This window comes from Lissotriton vulgaris, chromosome 11, assembly GCF_964263255.1.
Source record: "Lissotriton vulgaris chromosome 11, aLisVul1.2, whole genome shotgun sequence".
In the NCBI taxonomy this organism is placed as follows: domain Eukaryota; kingdom Metazoa; phylum Chordata; class Amphibia; order Caudata; family Salamandridae; genus Lissotriton; species Lissotriton vulgaris.
In genome coordinates, this window is record NC_141699.1 from 607,324,787 (window position 1) to 607,347,066 (window position 22,280).

The following is a 22,280-nucleotide window of genomic DNA, read 5'->3' on the forward strand; positions in this document are numbered from 1 at the left end:
TTTGTAATTCTACTGATTATCTACAGGTACTTCAGAAACTCATCTGAGAATTTTTATCGCAGATCAGAAACTATGTTGTTCTCCGATGATGTTTCAATTAATAACATTGCACACACTCTACATGAATCATACATTAAGTGCAAAGCACAAATATCTTGATTGATGATCAATCGCAATTTGAAAAGATAATCTTAAAATCATTTTCATCCAGGCAACACGTTTCATCCTGTGGAATATCCATGACCTTTTCAAGCCTTCCAGGCTCTTTAATTGAATTATATTGTTCTTCTTCATATAGTATCACAACTTTATTTAATGTAATTATAATCCACAAAAGGTTTAATGGCTTCAAAATTCTAGAACTACAATTTCCATACAATTAAATCCTGTTCTTCGTTGGTGCAGAACAAAATGATGCATTCGTACACAACATTCTGAGATAAAGAGAATGAATGATGAAATAACAAATTAAATAAAAAGTAACATGTTTCAAGAACTCTTGCGCATGAATGGAATTGGACCAGTTAAACAGTTTTTTTTTTTAGCAAAGGGAGCACCATGGCGTGTTTCCGGGCTTTGGGCATAGAACCCTCCGGAAGAGAAGAGTTCAGAAGTTCAGCAAGAAGAGACAGGTGATGAGGGCTCAGGGTGCACAGAATGGCAGGGGGAAATGGAAGTTAATAATTCCCAGAAACTTAATGAGTCTAGGGGAAGAAATGAATGTAGCTGGGCCGACGTCTGGTGCGTAGCCAGTTGACTAACATCCTCAAACAGAGAGGGGGCGGAGTTAGAGGGTGAACTAGATCTCCCGAGCTGAGACTTGTCATTGCTAGCTAAGCTGAAAGCAAATTGAATATTGGCCACTTTCTCCATAATGAAAGTTGCCAGCTCTTCTCATTGGGCTTAAGATCGTTAGGGGGGAGCGACTCAGTTCTTCGGGTTGGACAGATCTCGAACTACTCTGAAGAGAGTCTTTGGGCAGTTCTGAGCTTTAGAAATCTTTTAAGAGTAAAAAGCAGGACAAGAGTCTTTACACCTCAAATAATAATGATTCAACGCTGTTTTGTATTTCAGTTTTGAAATGAGATCATAAAGCTTCCTCCACTCCCTTTCAAACCGTTACGTTTACAACTCTGGTTCTCCTACTGATTGTTGCCCTCCCCATATACTTCGAGAAGCGTTTACTATCTGTCCTGATCCCCCTCCCTCATTCCTCAACAACTCACTTAAACATGGCATTGTCCCTGACATATTTAAAAGTGAGGAAATCGTCCCTATTCTGAGGAAACCGGGTGAGGATCCGTCAGTTCTTAGCAATTCTCGCCCCATCTCTTTGCTGCCCTATTTCGGTAAAGTTCTAGAGGCTTATGTGGCAAATTGCTTCAGTTAATTTGTTGAACATTACCAGATCTTGGACCCCATCAGGCAGGTTTTAGACCTGCTGTCGGGAGGGACCCGGGGAACAGGACTTGCGGACCTTTAATTATGACGCTGTCCTGCTAACATAGGTACGGGACGAGTTCGGTCCCTTTAATTCCCCTCGCTGGCAGTAGGGGGAGGAACTCACCGGTGTGATGTCAGGCTCGGAAAGCCTATCCCAGAGCGCCAACACGTTGAAACAGGAAGCGGTCAAGCCCTGCGGCGCGTGTGTATCGGGGGAGAAAGATGCGACTGGAGGGGAGAAGACGCTGTGGAAGACATCGAGTGAAGATAGTCCGCCAGGTCACACTCCCCAAGCCCTCCAACGGGAAACGGAGCCGAGCGAGTACATCGGAGGAGTCTGACATCGTGCGACGACCAGTCACACTCCGTTAGGAGGGTGGCTGGCACAGGTACGTCAGCGTCTCCTGGGTCTGACTATACCACGGGTAGTCTTGTGGGAGAACACTGCTTTCTTAGTTTGGGCTCCACATTTCCCCTAGAACCGGTGAACCCCTCACTCGCCCCACCCTTATATCACAAGAGCCAGACGCCAGGCACTGACCAACGGTCTCTTTCTTTTTTTTTGTTTTTGTTTGTTTCCATCGTTCTTTCTATCCGGAATTCCTGACCTCCTGCCTGGGACGGTGACTGAGAATCCTAGACGATCCCAACCTTCCAGGATCCGGCGAAATCAAGAAGAGCTTTCCAAAATCTAACATTTTTTTTTCCTCTTTTTCATTAACTGGACCGACTCTTGTGAACCAAATAAATAAAAGGAATAGGTACAACGATAATATCTTGTATTCCCACTTCATTAGAAGGTTGTTCCTCCCTCCATCTCCGATGTGTCCAACACCTGCCCATTCTACAGAATCTGTCATACTTACAATCTTGGACGAATTAAGAATAGGAGCGGATAGTGGCATCCCCCAGGCCCTGGTTCTCCTGGATTTGTCAGCAGCATTTGACATGGTCGATCATAACATTCTGATTGACCGTGACAGAAACGCCGGGATCGAGGGTCTGGCGTTGAGATGGCTTTCCTCTTCCTTAGCAACCGCTTCCAAGCAGTACGGCTTGCTAATTTCTCGTACAACAAGAGGAAACTGACCTGTGCGGTTCCCCAGGGTTCCTCCCTTTCTCCACTCCTCTTTAATTTGTATCTTCTTCCTCTAATTCGATCTTTGAGAGAAAGAAGGATTTTGGCGTTCAACTATGCTGATGATCTCCGATTGGTGTTTGACATCAACTCATCAGGAGCCTCAGTTTTCCACTTTAACTCTACTATGATCTGTGTAAGTGACTGGATGAATAACAACCAACTCAAGTTGAACCCTGAGAAAACTGAGCTGATTCTAACAGGTGGCTCTGCCAATCCTTGGCACTCCAACTTCTGGCCATCCTCTTTGGGCAACTCTCTGGTGCCTGCAAGCTCTGCCAAAAGCATAGGTATTGAGATTTCTAACGATCTGTCATTGAATGCCCAAATTGGTTCAGTGGTTTCCGCAAGTTTCTTCCAACTGCAGAGAATAAGGAAGATTAGTAGATTTCTGTCTAGGGAAGCTTTGACCTTTTTTTTACCCTTGGTTTTCTCCCGACTGGATTATGCTAACTCTTTATATTGTGGCATCCCCGCCTATCATTGGAGACGTCTCCAGCTGGTTCAGAACCAAACTGCCAGACTCATCTTTCACCAAACAAAGTGGCAGCATGTGACGCCTATTATGAAAACTCTACACTGGCTCCCCGTGGCCAATAGGAGTGTTTTCAAGCTGGGATGCACTATGTTTAAAGCCCTTCATGGCAATAGTCCTGCTTTCATCTCTTCTAGGATTCAACGATATATTGCCTCCCGGGATGTGCGCTCTTCTCATTTAAACCTGCTAGTCACTCCCTCTTTTAAATGTAAGAAGCCCCACAACTTTGGAACTCTGTCCTTGTGGGGATAAGACTGGTTACATCCTACGTACAGTTCAGAAAACTGCTTAAGACTCGATTGTTTGCCCAATCATATGACATTTAACCTCAGTTTCCTGTTATCACCTTACTGCCTCATTAGCGCCATGAAACCGTTTGGTGTACGCGCGCTATATAAAAGTTTTTAACATAACATTTATTCTCTTCCTGAAGGTTTGCATTGAACCAGGAGGCGGGAGGGTAAAGTCTAAAAGCCGATTTTAACTTGGCAGGTAGAATAATATCAAGAGAACTTCTGAGCCAATGGTTGACCATGGGCTGATCATGGTCGACCAAATTGGTCAGTTGGGGGAGGTGTTGAATAAACAAGTGTTGAGGGCAAGCAGATCCAGTTTAGCCCAAGATCTGGCCATCACCTTGGCCTGAAGACTGCAAGGGCGGGAGGTGAGTAGTGGGGAACAAAAAAGGGTACAGCAAAATGGTCTGACCATGATAATGGCAAGGGGGTATTAGTGGGGAGACCAGCAAAGTTTGAGAAAATAGGGTCCAACATATGGCCTGCCTTATGAGTGGGGGCAAAATTAAGTAGTGATTTAAAGCATCTAAGGCTTCGCTGAGGGATTGGCTCAATCTACAGGAATAGATATCTAGATACATGTTTAAGTCCCCTAGCAGGGAAAAGTTGGCACTTTTTAATATATGTGATAAGGTCAGAGATGGTGGAACACCAGTTACCCGCTAAGCCGGGGGCCGACAGATAAGGGTGCCGGAGAATTACATTTTTGTGTGAGGCCAAGCACGAAGAAGAGGGCTTCACAAACTGGAATTGGAAGCTCCTCCATTTTACGATCCCTTCTGGTGATACAGTAGTTAGTAGGGAGAGAGGTGATGACATCTGGCAGCGATTCTTCGTTTAGCCAAGTTTCCATCAGGAACAGGACATCAGGGCAGTTATCAACAAGAAAATCGTAAATGTGTAGTTGATTACTGGGTAAGGATCGACAATTTAGGCTAAAAGGCTAAAGCTGTGTTTAGTCGCTCCCCCTCTGACCTCAGTATATGTGCATTCAACAGGTAAGGTGCTGTGCTAGTGCTAGGCCTACGGCATGTGATTGTAGAGGGATCCTTAGGGCCAGAAGAAAAAAGGCAGTGTTTACAGCAATGGCTGCAAGTTAAGGGGTAAATCGACAACCAACATACCTCCAGGGACTTAGGGTGCAGGGTTCTTAACGGAATAGAAGTAAATACCTTTCTGCAAGTCTTGGGAGGAGCATGAGTACTGGCCCCTGGTGGGTGCAGGTGGGCTTGCCTTTGGAGCTCTCGCTGCGCACGTTCTCTGCGCATCGGCGCCAGGCTGCCCTTTAGTAGTACAAGCCTCGGAGTCAGTAATGCTGTTCGTGAAAGACCTGGAATGGGGCGCCATATGAAATAGGAACCTGCAAATCTGATTTAGTTACTCGTTAACAGCAAACTTTGCACTTGCTAAGTATCGAGCACCATTTAAGGTGCTATGCCCCGTTCATCTCTTGAAGTATGGGAAAGTTCAGCAGTATCTCAGACATCCAGTGGCCCTACAAATCTAGGCAAGGAATCGAGGTTGGATAATCCTAGCCACCTCCAAGTCAATTTTCCCTTCTCAACTCTATAGAACTCTTCACCTACTGCATGTCGCAAGGAGTCCTCATTATTTATCTTAAGAAAGAATGTGAAGACTGTGCTATTAGTTTAGTGAGCAGTTCTATACTATTAGGTTAGGGAGGAACCAAGCTTAAGTGCTGAATCAAGCCTCCTGGGGAAAGAAAGTTATGGTTGTTTTGCTCTGTACTGAAAGAATAGAAACAGAAATAGGGTCTGCAGTGCATACCTCAGCATTACATCAGAACACGAACATAAACAAGCTGCTGAATTTGTCAATGCTGTTTTGCTAACAGTAAAAGTTATTTTATGAAACTGCAGTACTTTGAGCATTCTAATGAATATGCTAGAAATAGCTGCCATGAGCACAGATAACACCACTTATTTTTTAATATTTTGTATGAATATTTATAATCATGATTTACTGCAAAACACTCTTGCTGGGCAAGAAGCACAACACAACAAAGACCCTTTTCACATTGGATGTCTGAGTAAGCTTAGACTACTTCATTAAAGTAGATGTTCATGCTGAATGACAACCAATGCAACTAATCAGAACTCAAAAGGCCACCATGAAACTGTAGGAATGAAAATAAAATTAAATACATTCTATCCGCATTCACAAGTCCTCACTGTTTGTGTGTTTTCCTATCGGAATACATTTGGTATTAATGGTGCTAATGTGCCTTTCAAGCCAAACCTTAAGACAGATTTTGTGGCAGAGCTCAAAAAGAGATAAATTGGGTAGAAAGGAAAATATGCTTGGCTACAGAAGAACTGTCAGTAACTCATTGTCTTTCAACAACTGGTCAAGAAAAATATTTAATACTTAGCAGAAACATCATTCAAGTCAAGTGCACGAAATGCAAGGGTCAACACCCACCTTACTTGATATAAACAATTTCCCTAACAAAATACAATGTTCGAGAAATTGTTACATGCAGAACGTTTGTTTCATAGATGAGGTTATATGTCTCTTTGCATTTCTAAAAATGCTATTTACAACAAAGTTTCAAGATAATCCCGGCTCACCTCCCAAAATGAAGAACAATGTATCTGATCAGGTCTCCTTGCTTCTCCATCTTGTTGTCTGTCACCATAGGCATCAGTTTATCATAATATTTGGCAAGGTAGAAATGGCCATCCTCCCACTCTGGCAGCAAGGCAGTGACATCCTGTAATGAACAAGATATTAACACAACTTATTCAAAACTGACAGCTGCCTGTCGGTAATAGCGTGATGCATAACAAACACATCACAAACTCTCTCTTTGTACGGTGTACTCACTTTATACTTTTTCATCACTGCGTTGCTCTCAAAGTTGGCTGTTTCTTCCATGAAGCGGCCAACCAGTAACATTGCGCGTCCATGGATCAGCTGACTTTTGCAGTCTGTTGGTGCTCCGTTTTCCGGGAAACACAGCTCAACTCCCTTCTGGAGAACAATGAGGGCTTGATGCACTTCACCCTGAAAAACAAGATAAAACCGTCACCAGTCATAATTCAAAGACAATTGGTGCTCATTTTGTCATTCAGATGGTTTGGAATAGCATCAAGTATAATCTACCTCTTCATCTATCTCAGCAGATAGATGCACAATCACAGTCAGGGTAAGATCTAGATTTACCCTAGCACTTATTTAAGAGCAAAAAACTAAACTGTAAAGCCATTTATCTAATGTTTTGCCTAATTTAAGAACAAACATACTACTACTAAGTTATTGATTTATTTTATACATTTATATGACATGAACAAAGCCCAAGTGCATCTAATTTATTTATACCAAAAATATACATACAACAAAATGTCCCTTGGTAAAATAAAAGAGCTCATAAAAAAATCTTTTAGACATGAGCTGCTAATAATGATGCACTCTGAAGTGATGATCAATATGCAATAATAACACAAATAATAATTAAGAATAGCTTACTATGTTAAAAGAAAACTTTTAAATCAGTAAGAAATCCAATAAAACACAACCAGAAAAACTAAACAGAAGCTTATAAGAAACTGGGTATGTCAAAAATAGTTTTTAAAATCAGAAACTAAGAGTAAGGCTACGTTAACATATACATTTCATATATGGAGGAATACGATAACTTGATTGAAAAAGTAAACCTAAACGATTAAAACGGACTAGGGCACATATTTACTATTATTTACTCCAATGGGGCAATATGATTGGAAAATACATTTAGGACACAATATTTAGGTCAGCTGACCTTTTCCCAAGTATATTCTGGCACCAAACTCCAAGGATTGTGTATGTCAGATTTTCTTCTAGAGAACTATGTCGTGACATGAATATTGTATAGTAAATATTGTTACAAATATTTCTACCAGTAGGAGTGGAGTTTCTATTTATAACATCAATGAGTGTGTTCAAGTTCAAGTTTATTGTTTGATTAATTAAAATCATCACAAAACCCCCCCCTACATAAAAAGAATAGGTTTCATCTTCTCAAACAGCTAGAAGTGTCATATATACAAAGAGCAACTGTGCTCTGACTCCCATACATTTGAAATGTGTAAAAAATCTGTTATTTTAAAATCACTCTAAAACTATGTTTAGATCAAATTTCAGCAAAAAGTTAAGATTGTGTAGCAACCACTTTAAAAGAATAGGAATTTGTTACATACAGTTAAGATTAAGAAACGTCCACTTGCAAAAGGCAGCTGTTGACTAGTCTCATAAACTTGACTCCTCGGCAAGACAAAATGCACGACGAACCCTCCAGCCACCTTATCACTGCTTGTCTGCTAGTGCGAATGTTCATTTTTATAAAGATCGACTTTAATATTTTTCTCCTTTGGGATAACATGACTGGGCATGCGCACAGCAAATGGGCCAGGGTTTCCTTTTGGAATCCGCATAAGCGACAACGTTCTGAATTAAAAACTGTCAGCCAAGAAGGAGATAAATCCTTGGAAACATGCACCCCCATCCTGAACTTTAGGAAGCACATCTTCAAAAAGGAACTAAAGTTGGCAGATAAGTAGGCTTGTGGCTTCGGAGACTTGTAAGAGTTCATAACTGTCCATCCATGCCGTCTCTTTGTGAGTGCAAGTTTGTCTTCCAATAAAGATTTCTTTTTACTTGCGACATTGACAGTTTTGTTAAAGGACGCTCGGTTCATCTTGTTGTCCCATGCTGATTGGAGTTCCAAAGTGACCAAAGATGTACTCAGGTAGCTCCCCCAAGAGTTTGGGGTTTCTCGCTCCTTCTGTGACCTTACTACATCCCAGCAAAGTCTATTTAGAGTGTCCACTTCGGATGACCGGAGCGTGTGACAGAATTTGATAAAGTTGCACATTTCCCTGTATTTGAGGTCCTGAAGCCAAATTCCAGTCTTACCTGGGCGGGTGAGGCGCATTTTGGCAAATCAAAAACTGCTTTATAGATTTTTGACTGCAATTCGTTCAGGAAATGCGAATCTTTGCCACGCCAAGGGATTAGACCGTATGACAAACTTGGTTGGATTTGAGCAGCCATAACTTTTAACAAATGCGAATGGTTAGGGCAATCCAGTTTTCGACGAAGGGATCTATAGGCATAGATCAAGGACTGGGTCTTTGCTTTGAGGGACATTTTGTGTTCCTTGTGACTTGTGCCCTGCCCGATAATTACGCCCAAATATTTATATGAACTTATTTCTTCCACGTGGGCCCCCTTAACCCTCCATTTGTACTTTAATTTCCTACAGTCAGCTAGACGAACGATTTTTGTTTTCTCTTTGTTTATCTCTAGCTGATTCGAATCCAGGTACGATGCCAAGTTGTTTATTGATCTTTGTAGTCCCACTGGGGTTTGGCTTAGCAGTACTATATCGTCTGCATATTGGAGGATTGCGACTGGCTTGTTGTCCAGTTTCGGGGGGTGACAATCAGGGTTTTCAAAGTGTCGGGCAATGTCCGATAAATACAGATTAAAAAGGCTTGGGGCCAAGACACAGCCTTGCTTCAGGCCACTTTGTGTCAGGATGCTTCCAGTGGTGCTCGACCCATTTCCCAGCTTGACTCTTGTCCAGGTGTCAGTGTGCAAAGTTACAATGGCGGTGAGGAGTGCATTTGGTATGCCCCAACTTTTAAGTTTGCTCCATAAATGGTTCCTGCTCACTCTGTCAAATGCTGATTTGATATCCACGAAACAGGCTAGGAGGCGGACTTTTCTTCTTTGCGCCTGTTCCGTCAGGAGGGCTAGGGTTGCGAGGTTCGATTGAGTGCCCATGCCTTGCCTGAATCCTGTTTGGAAGTTGGGGATGATGTTTTGTTCCTCCATCCAATGTTGCAGACGGTTCAATAGGCACGAGGCGTATAGTTTGGCTTCCACGTCAATCAAGGAGATTAATCTATAATTCCCTGGCTTACCGTGGTCTCCCTTTTTGTATATGGGGTGAATGACAGACCCCCTCCAGGAAGCTGGGATATTAGAATTTTCATAAATCTCGTTGAAGATTGGTGTTAGGATTTTGGACCACAGGTCTGGGTTATTCCTAAAGATTGCGTTTGGAATACCGTTTGGCCCGGCCGCTCCTTCGGACTTTAATTTCTTTATGAGAACTTTTAGTTCTTTCTCGTTTGTCAGAGGAGTTTGCTCTTCAAAAGAGGACTTTAGGTGGGGTAAATTGGCTGTTGTTATTGCATGACTCGGTCCAGCTTGTGCCTCCTTTTGGTCAAGATGTTGCCCCTGGGGTTGTTGTTCCGGTTTCCTCCTAGGTTGGTTAAACAAGGTCTTTACATGGTCTGTCCAGATTTCAGCACCTATACCTGCCTGTTGCTGGAGTGTTGGACCCGTTGTTAACCTGTTAATAATCCCCCAGAAATCGCTGGTATTGGGTTTTTTACTAGCTATTAGTAGTTGCTGCCAGATTGATTCTTTGTACTCTGATTTTGCTTTCCCCAACTTCTTTCTGTATACACACCTTAGTGTCTGCAGCTTTGTTTTTTCTTGTTTTATGTCCTTTTCTCCTACTTGTGATAGGCGCCGCACTTCTCTCGCGATCTCTCTTTTGCGCGTTTTGAGATCGTGGTTGAACCATGGATCCCTTTTGACTGTATTTAAGGTTCTCTGTGACTTGGTGACCGGGAAGGTTTGAAGTAAAAACTCAACCGTTTGCTCCCAAGAGCTTACGTAAGCACCTTCTTGAACTAGGCCTTGGGTTTCAATAAAGGCCTTTACTTTGTTCTCAATAAGTTCAGGAGCCTCTCCACGCCATTTAATTTTGCGCAGGTTAAAAGTTTCTGAATGCTGCGTAATGGCGTTGTTCTTCTGGGCAAAGTTTGTTTTATTCTTCAAATTCAATATTAACGGCAGATGATCACTTTCAGCTCGCGTAATTATTCTGAAACTATTTATTTCTGAGAGCTGCTTAGTACTTGTTATAATGAAATCAATTGTCGAAGCGACTTTTCCACTCAGATATGTTGCCACTGGAAGCAAGTCCCACGGGGATTTACCGTTCATAATTGTGAAGTCGAGTGTTGCTAGTTTGTGGACAAAATTCAGCGCACCATTCGATATTTTATGGTTACTTCCCCGATTGGTCGCTAAAAGATTGGTGTTAAAATCGCCGGCGATCACCAGTTCAGCGTTTGTGTGGCTTTTCTGCAATACTTTTAGCAGTTTTATAAGAGTTATGTATTTACCATTTTGCTTCTTTCTCTCTGGGTGGATATAAACATTTATTAGGAGGAGAGTTTTGGTTTGTTCCTTGCCGGTTACCTTGGTCACTTGGATCCAGTTTGCCCCTGTGTCGATTTCTTCAGTTTTCCAATTCAGTTTTTGAGTTATGAAGGTTGATAAACCCCCTTTCGGATGGCCGTGATTTGAGTGTCTTTCTGCCAGGCAATGATGTTCAATGAAACCTGGTATTGAGGTTGCCCCCGTGTTCCATGTTTCCTGAAGCATAATTATTTGGTGTTGGTTTAAAAAAGTTACTGTATCTTGGTCTTGGCCCATGTCCCTAAAACCGTGCACGTTCCATGAACAGAGCGAGATGTTAGTTGATTCCTTGTGTTCCTTTACTGGTTCCGATGTTTGTATTCCTTTGTTAGGAATACTTGTCATTCAAAGTTTTTGCGATCCAGGCCCAGTTCTTGAGTTCCTGGGGACTTCCCCCAGTTGTACCCAGGCTGTCGCTTTTAGAGGGCCTGTTGTTTCGCACCGATGTCGTTGGTGAGTTGGAACGTGCTCCGCGTAAGCATGTGTGCTGAAATCTTCGTGGGCTTTGCTCTTCATTTAGACTGTTTAAGAAGGGGTACGGGTACCTTGGGCGTTGCACTGTCTGAAGCCTGATTCCCCATGTCTCAAATCTTCCACTTATGGCTACAATTTTATCCACCAGGTCCTTAGACGCCCACGTTGTCAGGGACTCCTCTACCCCCCTTCTGGGTGTTTCCTTGAATTCCACTGAAATTAAATCACGTGAACAGATTCATTTTAGTTCAGGGATTTCATGGAAAAGTCTCAGGAGGTTTCCCCTGTTGAGCGTGTCCTGGGTGCCCTTTGATGAATATTCCGGGATAAAAGACAACTTCATTTCACAACTGTCTTTTACTTCTTGCTTTCCAGAAGACTGTGGAGCGCTACCTGTTCCTCTCTCTGGCTCTTTGAGGATTTGCAGGGGTTCTTCATTCCCTCCCCGTTCGTGCTCTGCAGGGTTTTTAATTTTTACCACTAACCTTGCCATTGGGGGGCCCGAATGTTTTTGGGTCGACATCTTTGTTTGTGGGTCCTCTTGATCATGGGCTAAGAGCTTGCAGTGGCGATCCTTCCCCCTTAGTGTTATAGCAATTGGTTTCAGGGGGCTTTGAGGGATAGTTGACAATGTTCCCTCTAGCCTGTTTTGCTTAGGTTCTACAATGTTGGGTCCCTCTTGCGTCTCTTGTACTTGCCGTGTTAATTGTTGGCTATTTTGTGCTTCGTCACCCCTCAAGCTGCTTGGTCCCGGCAGTTGCTGTTTTGCCCTATATGCTACTTCTTCCAATTCGTTTTCGCGTAGTTTTATTTTCTTCTCTTGCTGCACCACCCGGGTACCTTTACCAGACGCTTTATCCTCGCGGACTGGGCTTCTGACTCCTTGTTTGTTTTGAGACTCAGAAAGTGCTTTTATCATTTGCCTAAGGTCTTGACTGTCTGTGGAGGACTGTGAAGAGTGTGCTTGATTTCTTTCTGCACTTCCTGCCTCATGTGGGGGTCGAGGTATTACTTTCGTTTCCGTGTTTGGTTTTGCTGTAAAGAGTGGAAATAATTTGACCGGGGCTGGGTTTTGTTGTTTATTGTATTTTAGCCTGGCCTTCCTTGCGCGCTTTCTTTCCCGTTTAGTGATTTTAACTTCCGCCTTTGTTATTTGCAGTGGTGACGTTGTTTGTTCTTCGCATTGGATTGGATTTATCTCAAAATCCGAATTTATTTGAACATCGTTTTTGTTTTTTGCTTCCTCATTGTTGACTATGTTTAGATGAAAAGTTTGCTCTTGCGCGGTTGGTTTTTGAAATGTTCCTTGGCACTGGTGAGTTAATGACAGTTTGGCTGCCCCTAAAACATCTTTCAAGATTTCCGGTAATGTAGCCAGTTTTTCTATTATCGGGCTACAATGGCAAATGGCTTGTTGCTTCTTTGTGTCGCTCTGCCTTTCTAGAGATTGTTTTTTTATTAGAAACACTGTTATTGCGTCCAGTTTTTTATTTATTCCGGCAATATGAGTGGCCATCAATTTTATTAGGTCTATTTGGACTTCCATTTTATCAGATTGGAAATTTAGTACCTTTATGGATTGTTCCAAAGTTTGAATCAGATTGTCAGCCCATTTCGTATTGTGGAGATCATCGTTGTGTTGTGTCAGTGCTGACGAGCTGGATCTTGATCCATTTCCGGACGAGATTGTTATTGGTGAAGACAGGATTTGTTGTTTCTTTATTATGGGGCTGTGGCCATCCTCCTGTGGTTCTGTTATGTTGACGTCCTGAATTCTTTGAGGATTTAGAGGAGTTGATGCGACCAGGATGGCTCTTCTTTGTGAGATTGTATTCTTTGGGCTCGGGGTACGTTGCTCCTTGTCCAGTCCAATCCCTTCTAGAGACTCCAAGACTTCAATTAGGTTAGCCTCGCTTATGTTGGAGATCGATTTGCTGATCCGCAATTCCTTTGTAGCTAGGCTTGCTGCTGATTTTATTAAATCTATTTTTTCCTCCTTTGACCATTTTGTATTAACACGGCATTGTTCCTTATTTCCTCTGAGGATTTCGCCAGCGTTTCGATTTACTATAAATGAAGGGTCATTTTGTTCCAGTATTTGGCCTTCGGTAAAGGAGAGGGGTTTTTCACACTCTCTGCTTGTCCCCATAAAAGCCTCTAGGACTTCTAGGGCCTCTAGATCCGAGGATTTCGCGGTGTCTCCGATGTTGATTGTATTTGGTTTTGCTGTGGTTTCTTTTTGAGCGTCAGTTACATCTCCAAGTTTCTTTTTCGGAGTTAGTCCCGTCCTTTCAATTGCTGCCTGGTGCACCTGGGCTATTACTGGTACTAATTTTCTGCCATCAGTGTGTGCCAGCGCAATCTCTGGAAGTTGTTCTTGTGGTAGTACGCTGTCTAACATTATCGTAGTAGCTCTTGGAGATGGTTGTATTTTGGCCGGTTGCATTGGGGTTGGAAGTAGCACAGATTCTCGTTGGGGGGCATACATAGCCCCCACGGGGTCTTTTAAAAAGAAAAACTTTTGTATGGCTGTTTGGTGGGTCGGTCTAGCGTTTGACTTTGTTGGTGGGGTTGGGACTGAAACCAGCCTGCCCCTGTGACCCACTTCGTTTTCCCCGATGTTGGTTTGTGAGACCTCCTCCTCTTGTTCTTTTAGTTTTGTTTTTTTGTTTTTGCTTCCTTGTTTCCTTCGTGGTCTTGCTATGGCCTTCTGGCGGACAGTGCCTGATCTCATCTGTGCAGGATCCCGGCGCTGTGTTTCTTGCGCACACCCGGGTGCTGGAGGCGAGGTGATAAACGAGTAGCAGATAAAGAAAAATGGGTAGAGCGATTGGGGGGCGGGAAGCAGGCGAGGAAGGATGGTAGCGTTACAAGTTCTATACCAGAGCCCAAAAAGAAAATGAGTCGTTTGATGACTTTTTAACAAGTCTGAGGGCTTTAGTTGTACCATGTAATTTTGGTAATATGACAGATGAGATGCTTAGGGATCAGATAATTGTGAATGTTAAATGTAAGAAAACAGAAAAACAGTTGTGGATTGTAGGGAATCCAACCTTGTTGGAATGTATTTCTACTGCAAAAGCTTTTGAACAGTCTAACAAATGGATGAAAACCATCGAAGAAACTAGTAATAAGAATAGTAAGAATGACAAATTAACAGATGAAGTATGTGCAATGAACAATGTTGCAAGAGGTCCCCAAAATTATAAGTATGGACGTAACCGCATTGTGTGTTATAGGTGTGGAAGTTACAATCATGTAGCTTCTTTCAAATTTTGTCCTGCTGTGGGCAAAGAGTGCAACAAATGTGGTAAAGTTGGTCATTTTTCTAACTCTTGTAAGGAGGATAAAAAGAAAAGTGGGGACAAAAGTGGTTATTTCAAGAAAAAAGAAATTTCTTGTGTGAGAGATGAGACAGATTTTGATTCAAGTTCAGTTCGAGGTGAAAATGTTGTGTTTGATGCATCTAATAAACTAAGTGGGATGATTGTGTCCATAATAAGTTTAAGTTTGCTTGAGGAAGATGTTTTGGATTCCCCTAAATGTATTGTTAGATTTAAGGGCGTTGAATTAGAGCTGATGGCTGATTCCGGGTCTCCTTGGACCATCATAACTGAGAAGTATTTTGATGAAATGTACAAGTCTATAATTTCTAAGAGCGATTTGTGTCCTCCTGATGTTATGGCGAATGGTTTTAATGGTTCTAGTATTGATTTCATAGGGTATATTGCTTCCACGATTTATTTCAAGGATCAATCTGCATATATCAAACTGTATGTTGTTGTAAAGGGAGTAAATGTTTTGGGGTGGCGGGATCAATTCAAACTTCATATTACTTTGAATCCACGCAACAAAGATCCCGTAATGGTGTCACATGATTGTGATATGTTGGAGAAAAGTGTCAAATCTGTAGAAGAGAGCAATGTTTGGAAGACACTTTCGGACGAGTTTCCTGGAGTTTTTTCTGATAAGTTAGGTAGACTAAGTGGTTTCACTCATGTCATTAAGCTTAAACAACGAGCTATGCCAGTTGTACAAAAACTTAGACCTGTACCACTGAATGTTAGAGAAGAGTTAAGTGATGCACTCAATGACATGTTGAAAAATGATGTCATAGAGGAGATAGAATCGTCCGAGTGGGTTTCGCCAGTGGTTTTGGCACGCAAACCAGACAAATCTTTGAGACTATGCATAGATTTGAGAGCACTTAATGCAAACATAGTGGTAGATTGTCATCCCCTGCCCAATATCAACGAAGTGGTAAGCATGCTAGGGGGAGGTGTTATATTTTCCACTTTGGACTTAAGATCTGCGTATCATCAGGTGGTGTTAGCAGAAGAATCACGTCATCTCACAGCTTTTATCACACCACAGGGTTTGTTTCAGTTTAAACGGATGCCGTTCGGGTTGGCGTCGGCAGCCTCTGTTTTTCAGAGATCTATGTATCATATTTTTAAGGACATGAGTGAATACGTGAAGTGTTTTCAAGATGATATCTTGATATTTTCCAAATGTGATGAGGAACACATGGAGCATTTGAGGAATGTGTGTAAGATGTTAAATAAGTTTGGTCTTACTATTAAGAGTAAAAAGTGTAAGTTATTTAAAAAAACCATAGAATATTTGGGACACACCATTTCTGGAAATGGTGTTGCTCCAAAAAGATCATTGGTTGATGCGATTCTAAAAGCTCCTGCACCTGATTGTAAAGACAAGTTATTATCGTTTTTAGGACTTTGCGAATATTACAGTAAGTTTATTGTAAGTTTTGCAACCAAGATGGAGCCTTTAAGAGAGTTAACAAGGAAAGGTGTCGAATTTTTGTGGGGACCTAAACAGCAAAATGCTTTCGAGAGTGTTAAACTTGATATGGTGGCAAACAATAGAATTGTACAGAGTTCCCCAGAGGGAGCTAAATAGTTTTAGCTCAGCCTCTCTTCTCTCTCACTCGATAAAAAAGTGGGGGTTGAGTGCAACGATCCCGCTGTAATACGCTACTTTTCCCCTTAGGAATTCCTCCATCGCTGCTGGCCCCACCTGGGCAGCCTGTGAGGCAGTAAGCAGGATTTCCTATGGGTAAGTGGAATAGTAACTCGTATACTAGCGTCTCCTTAAATGCACGCGTTCAGCATGGCATGTTGACTTGGTCAATTATTATTATTATAATTTTTCCTCGCTGGGATAAACGATCTTCCCGCGTTGAACTTACCTAATTGCAGAGTGTCAAATTACATCATATCCTCTAATGGTTTTATCTGTGCGGTTTTTTCAGCGTGTGTGGCTTAAACCGAGTCTACATATGCTTACATCATTTTCTATCACTGGCGCAATTCACTGCCTGACCACTGTGGATGCACCACTTCCCTGCTCAAATTCATAGGCGAGAATATGACGCCTCCACTAAGATGCATGCTATAGCGATGCAGCATGGCAGCACTAAGCAGAGCGGCTCACCTAGGCGCACTGTATATATAACTTTTGTTTTATACAATTCTCACTCACAGCACTACCCGACCCTGTCACTACTTTAACAGAACGTTAACCACTGGGCATGTATCCTCTGACACCTTGGATATAGGCACCATAATGATGAACTACGGTCCATATATACTCTTGACATCATTGTCTGGTTACTTATCTCTTTTCTTTAGGAGGTCCATCATAAGGAATCAACTCCGAACGACACTATACAGGTCGTATACCAGTGTCCTCCGCTACTCGGGGGATGTTAGCAATCATATGAGCACAAGGTCCTGAAGAATCGCCCTTAGGGCGAGAAACATGTTGACCGTTTCCACAAACAAGGGTTGAATAAAGGTTTGGTCTCATTGTTTACCACTCCTTATTACCCCTTTATTTTTTAATAAAGCAGTGAGCCTGACCAATAAAAATCTTCTCTTTTTAGGACTCTACTGACTTTTTTTAACACACACCACCACGCTCACTATTGCACCTTATATAGGCCCCTCACACCCACACACCCGCTGGCTCGGAATAAAAGATCTCCGCCAAAGTGCAGCTTATCTTGCTGCCCGACGGGCATTGCACCGCCAGCCTGTCGTAGGAGCAGGATACCAATGATGACGCTGGACGGTCATCGGCTGGGACAACAGTTGTGGTCCTGCCGTTAGCCTGTGTGAGGTATCCTTACATTCTGAAAAGGGTCTACACCATGCACTCAACCCCCACTTTTTTATCGAGTGAGAGAGAAGAGAGGCTGAGCTAAAACTATTTAGCTCCCTCTGGGGAACTCTGTACAATTCTATTGTTTGCTGCTTCTCAGGACAAGTACATTGGACCCCAGTCAAAATATCGTCCACCCCCTATCCCCCTATTTGATACCAAACTTGATATGGTGTCAGCTCCTACGCTAAGACCTTTTTGCTTGAATAAACTTTGCATTTTGACTGTAGATGCAAGTCTTTATGGTTTGGGTTGTGTGCTTTCACAACGTTCAGGCAAGGAGGATTGGAATGTTGCTTTCGCGTCAAGATCTTTGAATCAAACTGAAAGGCGGTATGCTGTCATAGAAAAGGAATTGTTGGGATGCGTATGGGGTGTTGAACACTTTCGGAATTACATTTGGGGTGCAAGGTTTTTGATACGTACTGATCATAAACCGTTAGTGAGTATTCTTTCACCTGGAGGAGGTTTAAATGCAACAGCTCGTATTGCTAGATTGATGTCACGTTTGCAGGAATATAGCTTTGATATAGAGTATGTACCAGGAAAACTTAATGTAACAGCAGATTGTTTGTCAAGGTTGCCATATCCTTGTACTGGAGATGATGAAGATACTGAAGTTGTAACTAGTATTTCTGAATTGTTATCAGGAAAATACAATGTAATTTCAGAAGATTTGTGGATGAAAAGCATGAATGAAGATGATATATTGTGCAAAGTGAGAGATTATATAAATTTGGGGTGGCCTTCTAAGGAACACATTCCTGCTGAAATTATGCCCTTCTACAATATTGCTGATGAATTGGGTATTGAAGGTAACCTTTTATTCAGAGCTGGAAAGTGTATTCCACCTGTGAATGTTAGAAACGTTATTTTACAAATGAGTCATGAGTGTCACATGGGAATGTCATCCATGAAAAGATTGATTAGATCTAACTTCTGGTGGCCTGGAGTAGATAGGCTGGTAGATAAGTTTGTTAGAGAATGTCCTGAGTGCATTGAAAGTGATAAGACGTGCAAGTGTGATCCTGCACCTTTGGTTCCAGTGAAATGGCCAGATCATCCGTGGCAGAAGTTAGGGATTGACATTGCTGGTCCATTTAATTTTTTACCACAGGAGTGTAGATTCGCTATTGTTGCAGTGGATTATCACTCCAAGTGGCCTGAGGTCAAACTTGTACCTCATCCTAACACTGATAGTGTTATTTTATTTTTGAGAGAGATTTTTTCAAGAGAAGGTTTTCCTGAAAGCATTGTATCTGACAACGGTGTACAATTCAAATCCTCAGAGATGTCAGAGTTTTTGAATACTTATGGTATAAAGCATTGCACCACTGCTTTGTATGAACCACAGGGAAATGGACTAGTGGAGAGATATAACAGGGTGCTCAAACAAGATATAATATGGGCTCGGAAGTCTGGTGGAATGTGGAAAGAAAAATTGAGGGAGAAATTGTGGTTATATCGTATAACACCTCATGCCACAACAGAAGTTTCTCCTTTTCGCCTGCTGAAGGGTAGGGATCCTGTATCTTGCTTGTGTCCTTGGTGGTTCAAAAAGAATGTTGATCATCAAAAGATTGATCTGAGTGTCAAAGATGTGGCTGAGAGAGTGGAACAAAAACAAGACAAATACAAACGTGATTATGATACCAGGATGAAGGTTAAACAACCTGCTTTCTTTGTAGGAGATGTAGTTAGGATTCGTAAGCCAGGTTATGTAACCAAAGGTGAGACAAAATTTGGTAAACCTATGAAAGTTGTGAGGGTTTATCACAATAGTGTGGTTACACAGGATGGGAAGAGATGGAATGTCAGAAGGGTATCTAAATGTGTATCTTAATTTGTTTCTTATACTCAGGATTGTTTTGCTTAGTAATAGAAACGTTAGAATTGTCTCTTAATTTCTTTAAGGGGGAAAATGTGTTATATTCTTATCCATGCATATTTCCCTTTTAATTCATGATTCCATTTTGTACATATTTCCCTTTTAAATAGAATGCTTCTTATTATCTGCTCATGCACACTGTCTGTTAGATTCCATTAGAATTGTTATGAACTGAAATGCGGTAACTGAGACTGACAACTTGGAGAGTGGAAGTACTGTGCTGCAGATTAATAAATCTTGGATTTTATCTTGGATTTCTTGGATTTCCTATTGATTTCTTACAGTTGGGTAGTGGGTTTGGCAGCTGGAAAGGCTCACCTCGGCTGCCTACACCAGCGGCTCGTGGCTCTCTGCTCTCGTGAACTGCCGCTCCTCCTCTGCTCCTCCTCTCAGCCTTGCACCAGTCTCCGGTACTCCTCCTCTGATGCTCCTTCCAGTACTCCGCTCACACGCTCTGCTCAGCCGGTATCTTCTCCCGTGTGGCAGTACCACCAGTAGCCTGTAGACAGTGACTTGTAGTCCTCTGTCCTCTGTTGCTAGATTAGGGGAATGGGCTGAGCACAGATTTCGCCTGCTCCCTGGTCCCCCAATCCACGAACTCCTTGTGGGAGCACAGCAGGGGCGCACGAATATCTGCTGCTGCTTCAGCGTGCAATGGCAATGGCGAACTGGATCTGGCTCCGGTAGTCGGTGGCTCTCTGCTGCCCTCAAGCGGCCTCAGTCACTCAGTAGAGTCCAATCGTCATGCCTTCCTCCTCAAGCTTTCCGCCGGATTAACCACACTTAGTGTGTTTATGGCACGAAGTTAGGCAGTTCACAGTATTTTTGCAGATCGCTAATTCCGCTCGCGGCCACCAGGACTGCTGGACTCCTGTCTTTACTGCCACAGGTGCACTCAACCTTATGTTCACGCTGCCTTCTCCGCCGCCTTCTGCTCCCTGGCGGCTAAGGCAGAGTTTAAGGCTAAGCTTCTCAACACCAACCCCACCGCCGTGAAAAAAAACGGCTCCGCAGAGAGACGTGTCTCACGCTGGGTTCATTTGCAGCTCTTGGCTCCTGCTCATGGCACCAAAGTCGGCAAGGGTCTCGGAGCCCGCGGCAGATAGCCGGTACCTGGTGGCTTCAAGGGATCCCACTCCCCGCAGCGCCTCTTAAAGCCTTACAACTTTCGCTACGGTTGCAGCCAGACTTCTGTGGCGTGTGTGAGCACTCCTCTCCTCTGGACACTAGACACTCACAGAGGAGGGGCAAGGTCGCTCAGAGCAGCGTTAACCTCACCTTGCTGACTCCTCCAACACCTCGCCCCGACCGCACCAGCAACGTCTCCAGTTAGGTCCACAGGCGGGGGGGGGGGTCACGGACACCCAGGCTCTACCGCAGCCCCTCAGCAGCTTTCTCTCGGCGTCTCTCAGTAGCGGTAGCGTTTCCCTTTGCTCTGCTTTGCTCCGCTGGCGCTCAGCTCCGTACTGCGGCTGCAGCTTCGGCAAAATTGCAAACCCGGACTGGAACTCAAAGTAGATCAGTCCATTACTTCTTAATTAGCTGCATCGATGAGTGTGATTTATTTGTAAACAATATTTAAGACAAAATATTTTTGTCAGAATATATTATGACCACGATATTCCAGTACTATCCTGTTAAGAGAGAAGTTGGATAATACCCAATAAATCAAAATGAATTTGTGGAGAATGGAATGACAATCATATTAACATATTTTGAGGAATTTGACAGGAAGTTACAATACAACATACTAGGGCAGTGATGCAGAAACCTTCTGGCTATTCTCTCTGCTCTAGCCACTGGCGAGGTACAACCCACTGTCAATATCTTACCCCAACCCAGGACAGTGGCTTTATCATAATACAGGATAAAATCAGCAATAGAAAGGCCAAAAGCAACTGGACCAGAAGTCCACTTTCCTTAGCAGTTGGGCAATAAACAGTGAGCTATCATGTGACAGTCAAAATAGAAAACTAGAATTGGTCGGCGTAGCCTTCTGCTGTGTATATAACATTGATTAACCAAAGAATCTGCAGCATACTAGAAAGTATTGAGATTGTCACACTGACTAAAACATATGCTGTTTGCCTTTCTCTCAGGAAGTTTCAGGACATGTTCCAATCATTAACTTAATGAAGAAATTGGAACACCACCCTTGGAAGACTCACAGCATTCCCCATTAAACAATCTGTTAATGTGTAATCCGCAGCTCAAGAAGAACATGCACAATAATTAAAGCAGAAACACTTTATAATGGAGGAATGTGTTATTTAATCTTTAACAATGATACCGAAGGATCTCTACTCAGAACAGAGTTAACTGAAGTGCTATTATATAGTTGCTATTATTAGATCTGAAAAAGTAATAAATAATTTAAAAAACATGTCATGTAATCTTTGTTCGCCACATAGAACGTCTGACAAAGTATGATTAATTGCTTATGAAGAGTTAGCAGAACAATTGAAGCACTCTGGTGCAGAAAAACATGATAATAGAAGAAGAACGTGTCATTTCATCATTCTTCAAAGCACAGAACTCTGCTGCTGTATAAGGACATGAGCCGTGGGATGACCTACAAATAAATATCTAGTTTCGTCCAGTCTAAAAAAAACGATTACTGTAACCCTCTTGCTTTGATTGCATTCTCCTGGGTTGTATATCAGTACATCACTCCCAAAAAGAACAGAGCTTAGTATCTCACAAAAGGTAAGTGTAGCATTATTTTTAGTTTTACATGGACTACCACTATATTGTCTTTTTTTCAAATGCACTGTACTTTATGTATGCATTCTAATTTTATGTTTCACCCCTCATATGTGTGTTTTAAAAAATGCAATTATGTTTCCGGATTAGAAACGTAAAATCACATAACCTTTTCGATGCGTCCAACGGCGTGTGCCGTCCGATCTGCGCACGCGTTGGATTCGGACGCACCTTGGCGGAAGTCCGCCATGGCGAATCGGTTAAATAAGAAAAATATTTTTCGCTCTGCAATCCATTGCTCGCACAACACAGCCATGCTAACCATAACTCGCACAC

General features: G+C 42.6%; 1 protein-coding gene across 2 annotated transcripts in view; it reads right to left on the minus strand.

The window, feature by feature from the left end:
• Positions 1-22,280, minus strand: part of ATR (ATR checkpoint kinase) — a 566,179-nt gene that overhangs the window by 180,638 nt on the left and 363,261 nt on the right. For both annotated transcript variants that reach the window (XM_086943714.1, XM_086943713.1), the window contains exons 35-36: positions 6,263-6,442; positions 6,007-6,149 (exon numbers count right to left, since the gene is read on the minus strand). In XM_086943714.1, coding sequence (XP_086799840.1) covers positions 6,007-6,149; positions 6,263-6,442 — 323 coding nt within the window. The remainder of the gene's footprint in view (positions 1-6,006; positions 6,150-6,262; positions 6,443-22,280) is intronic.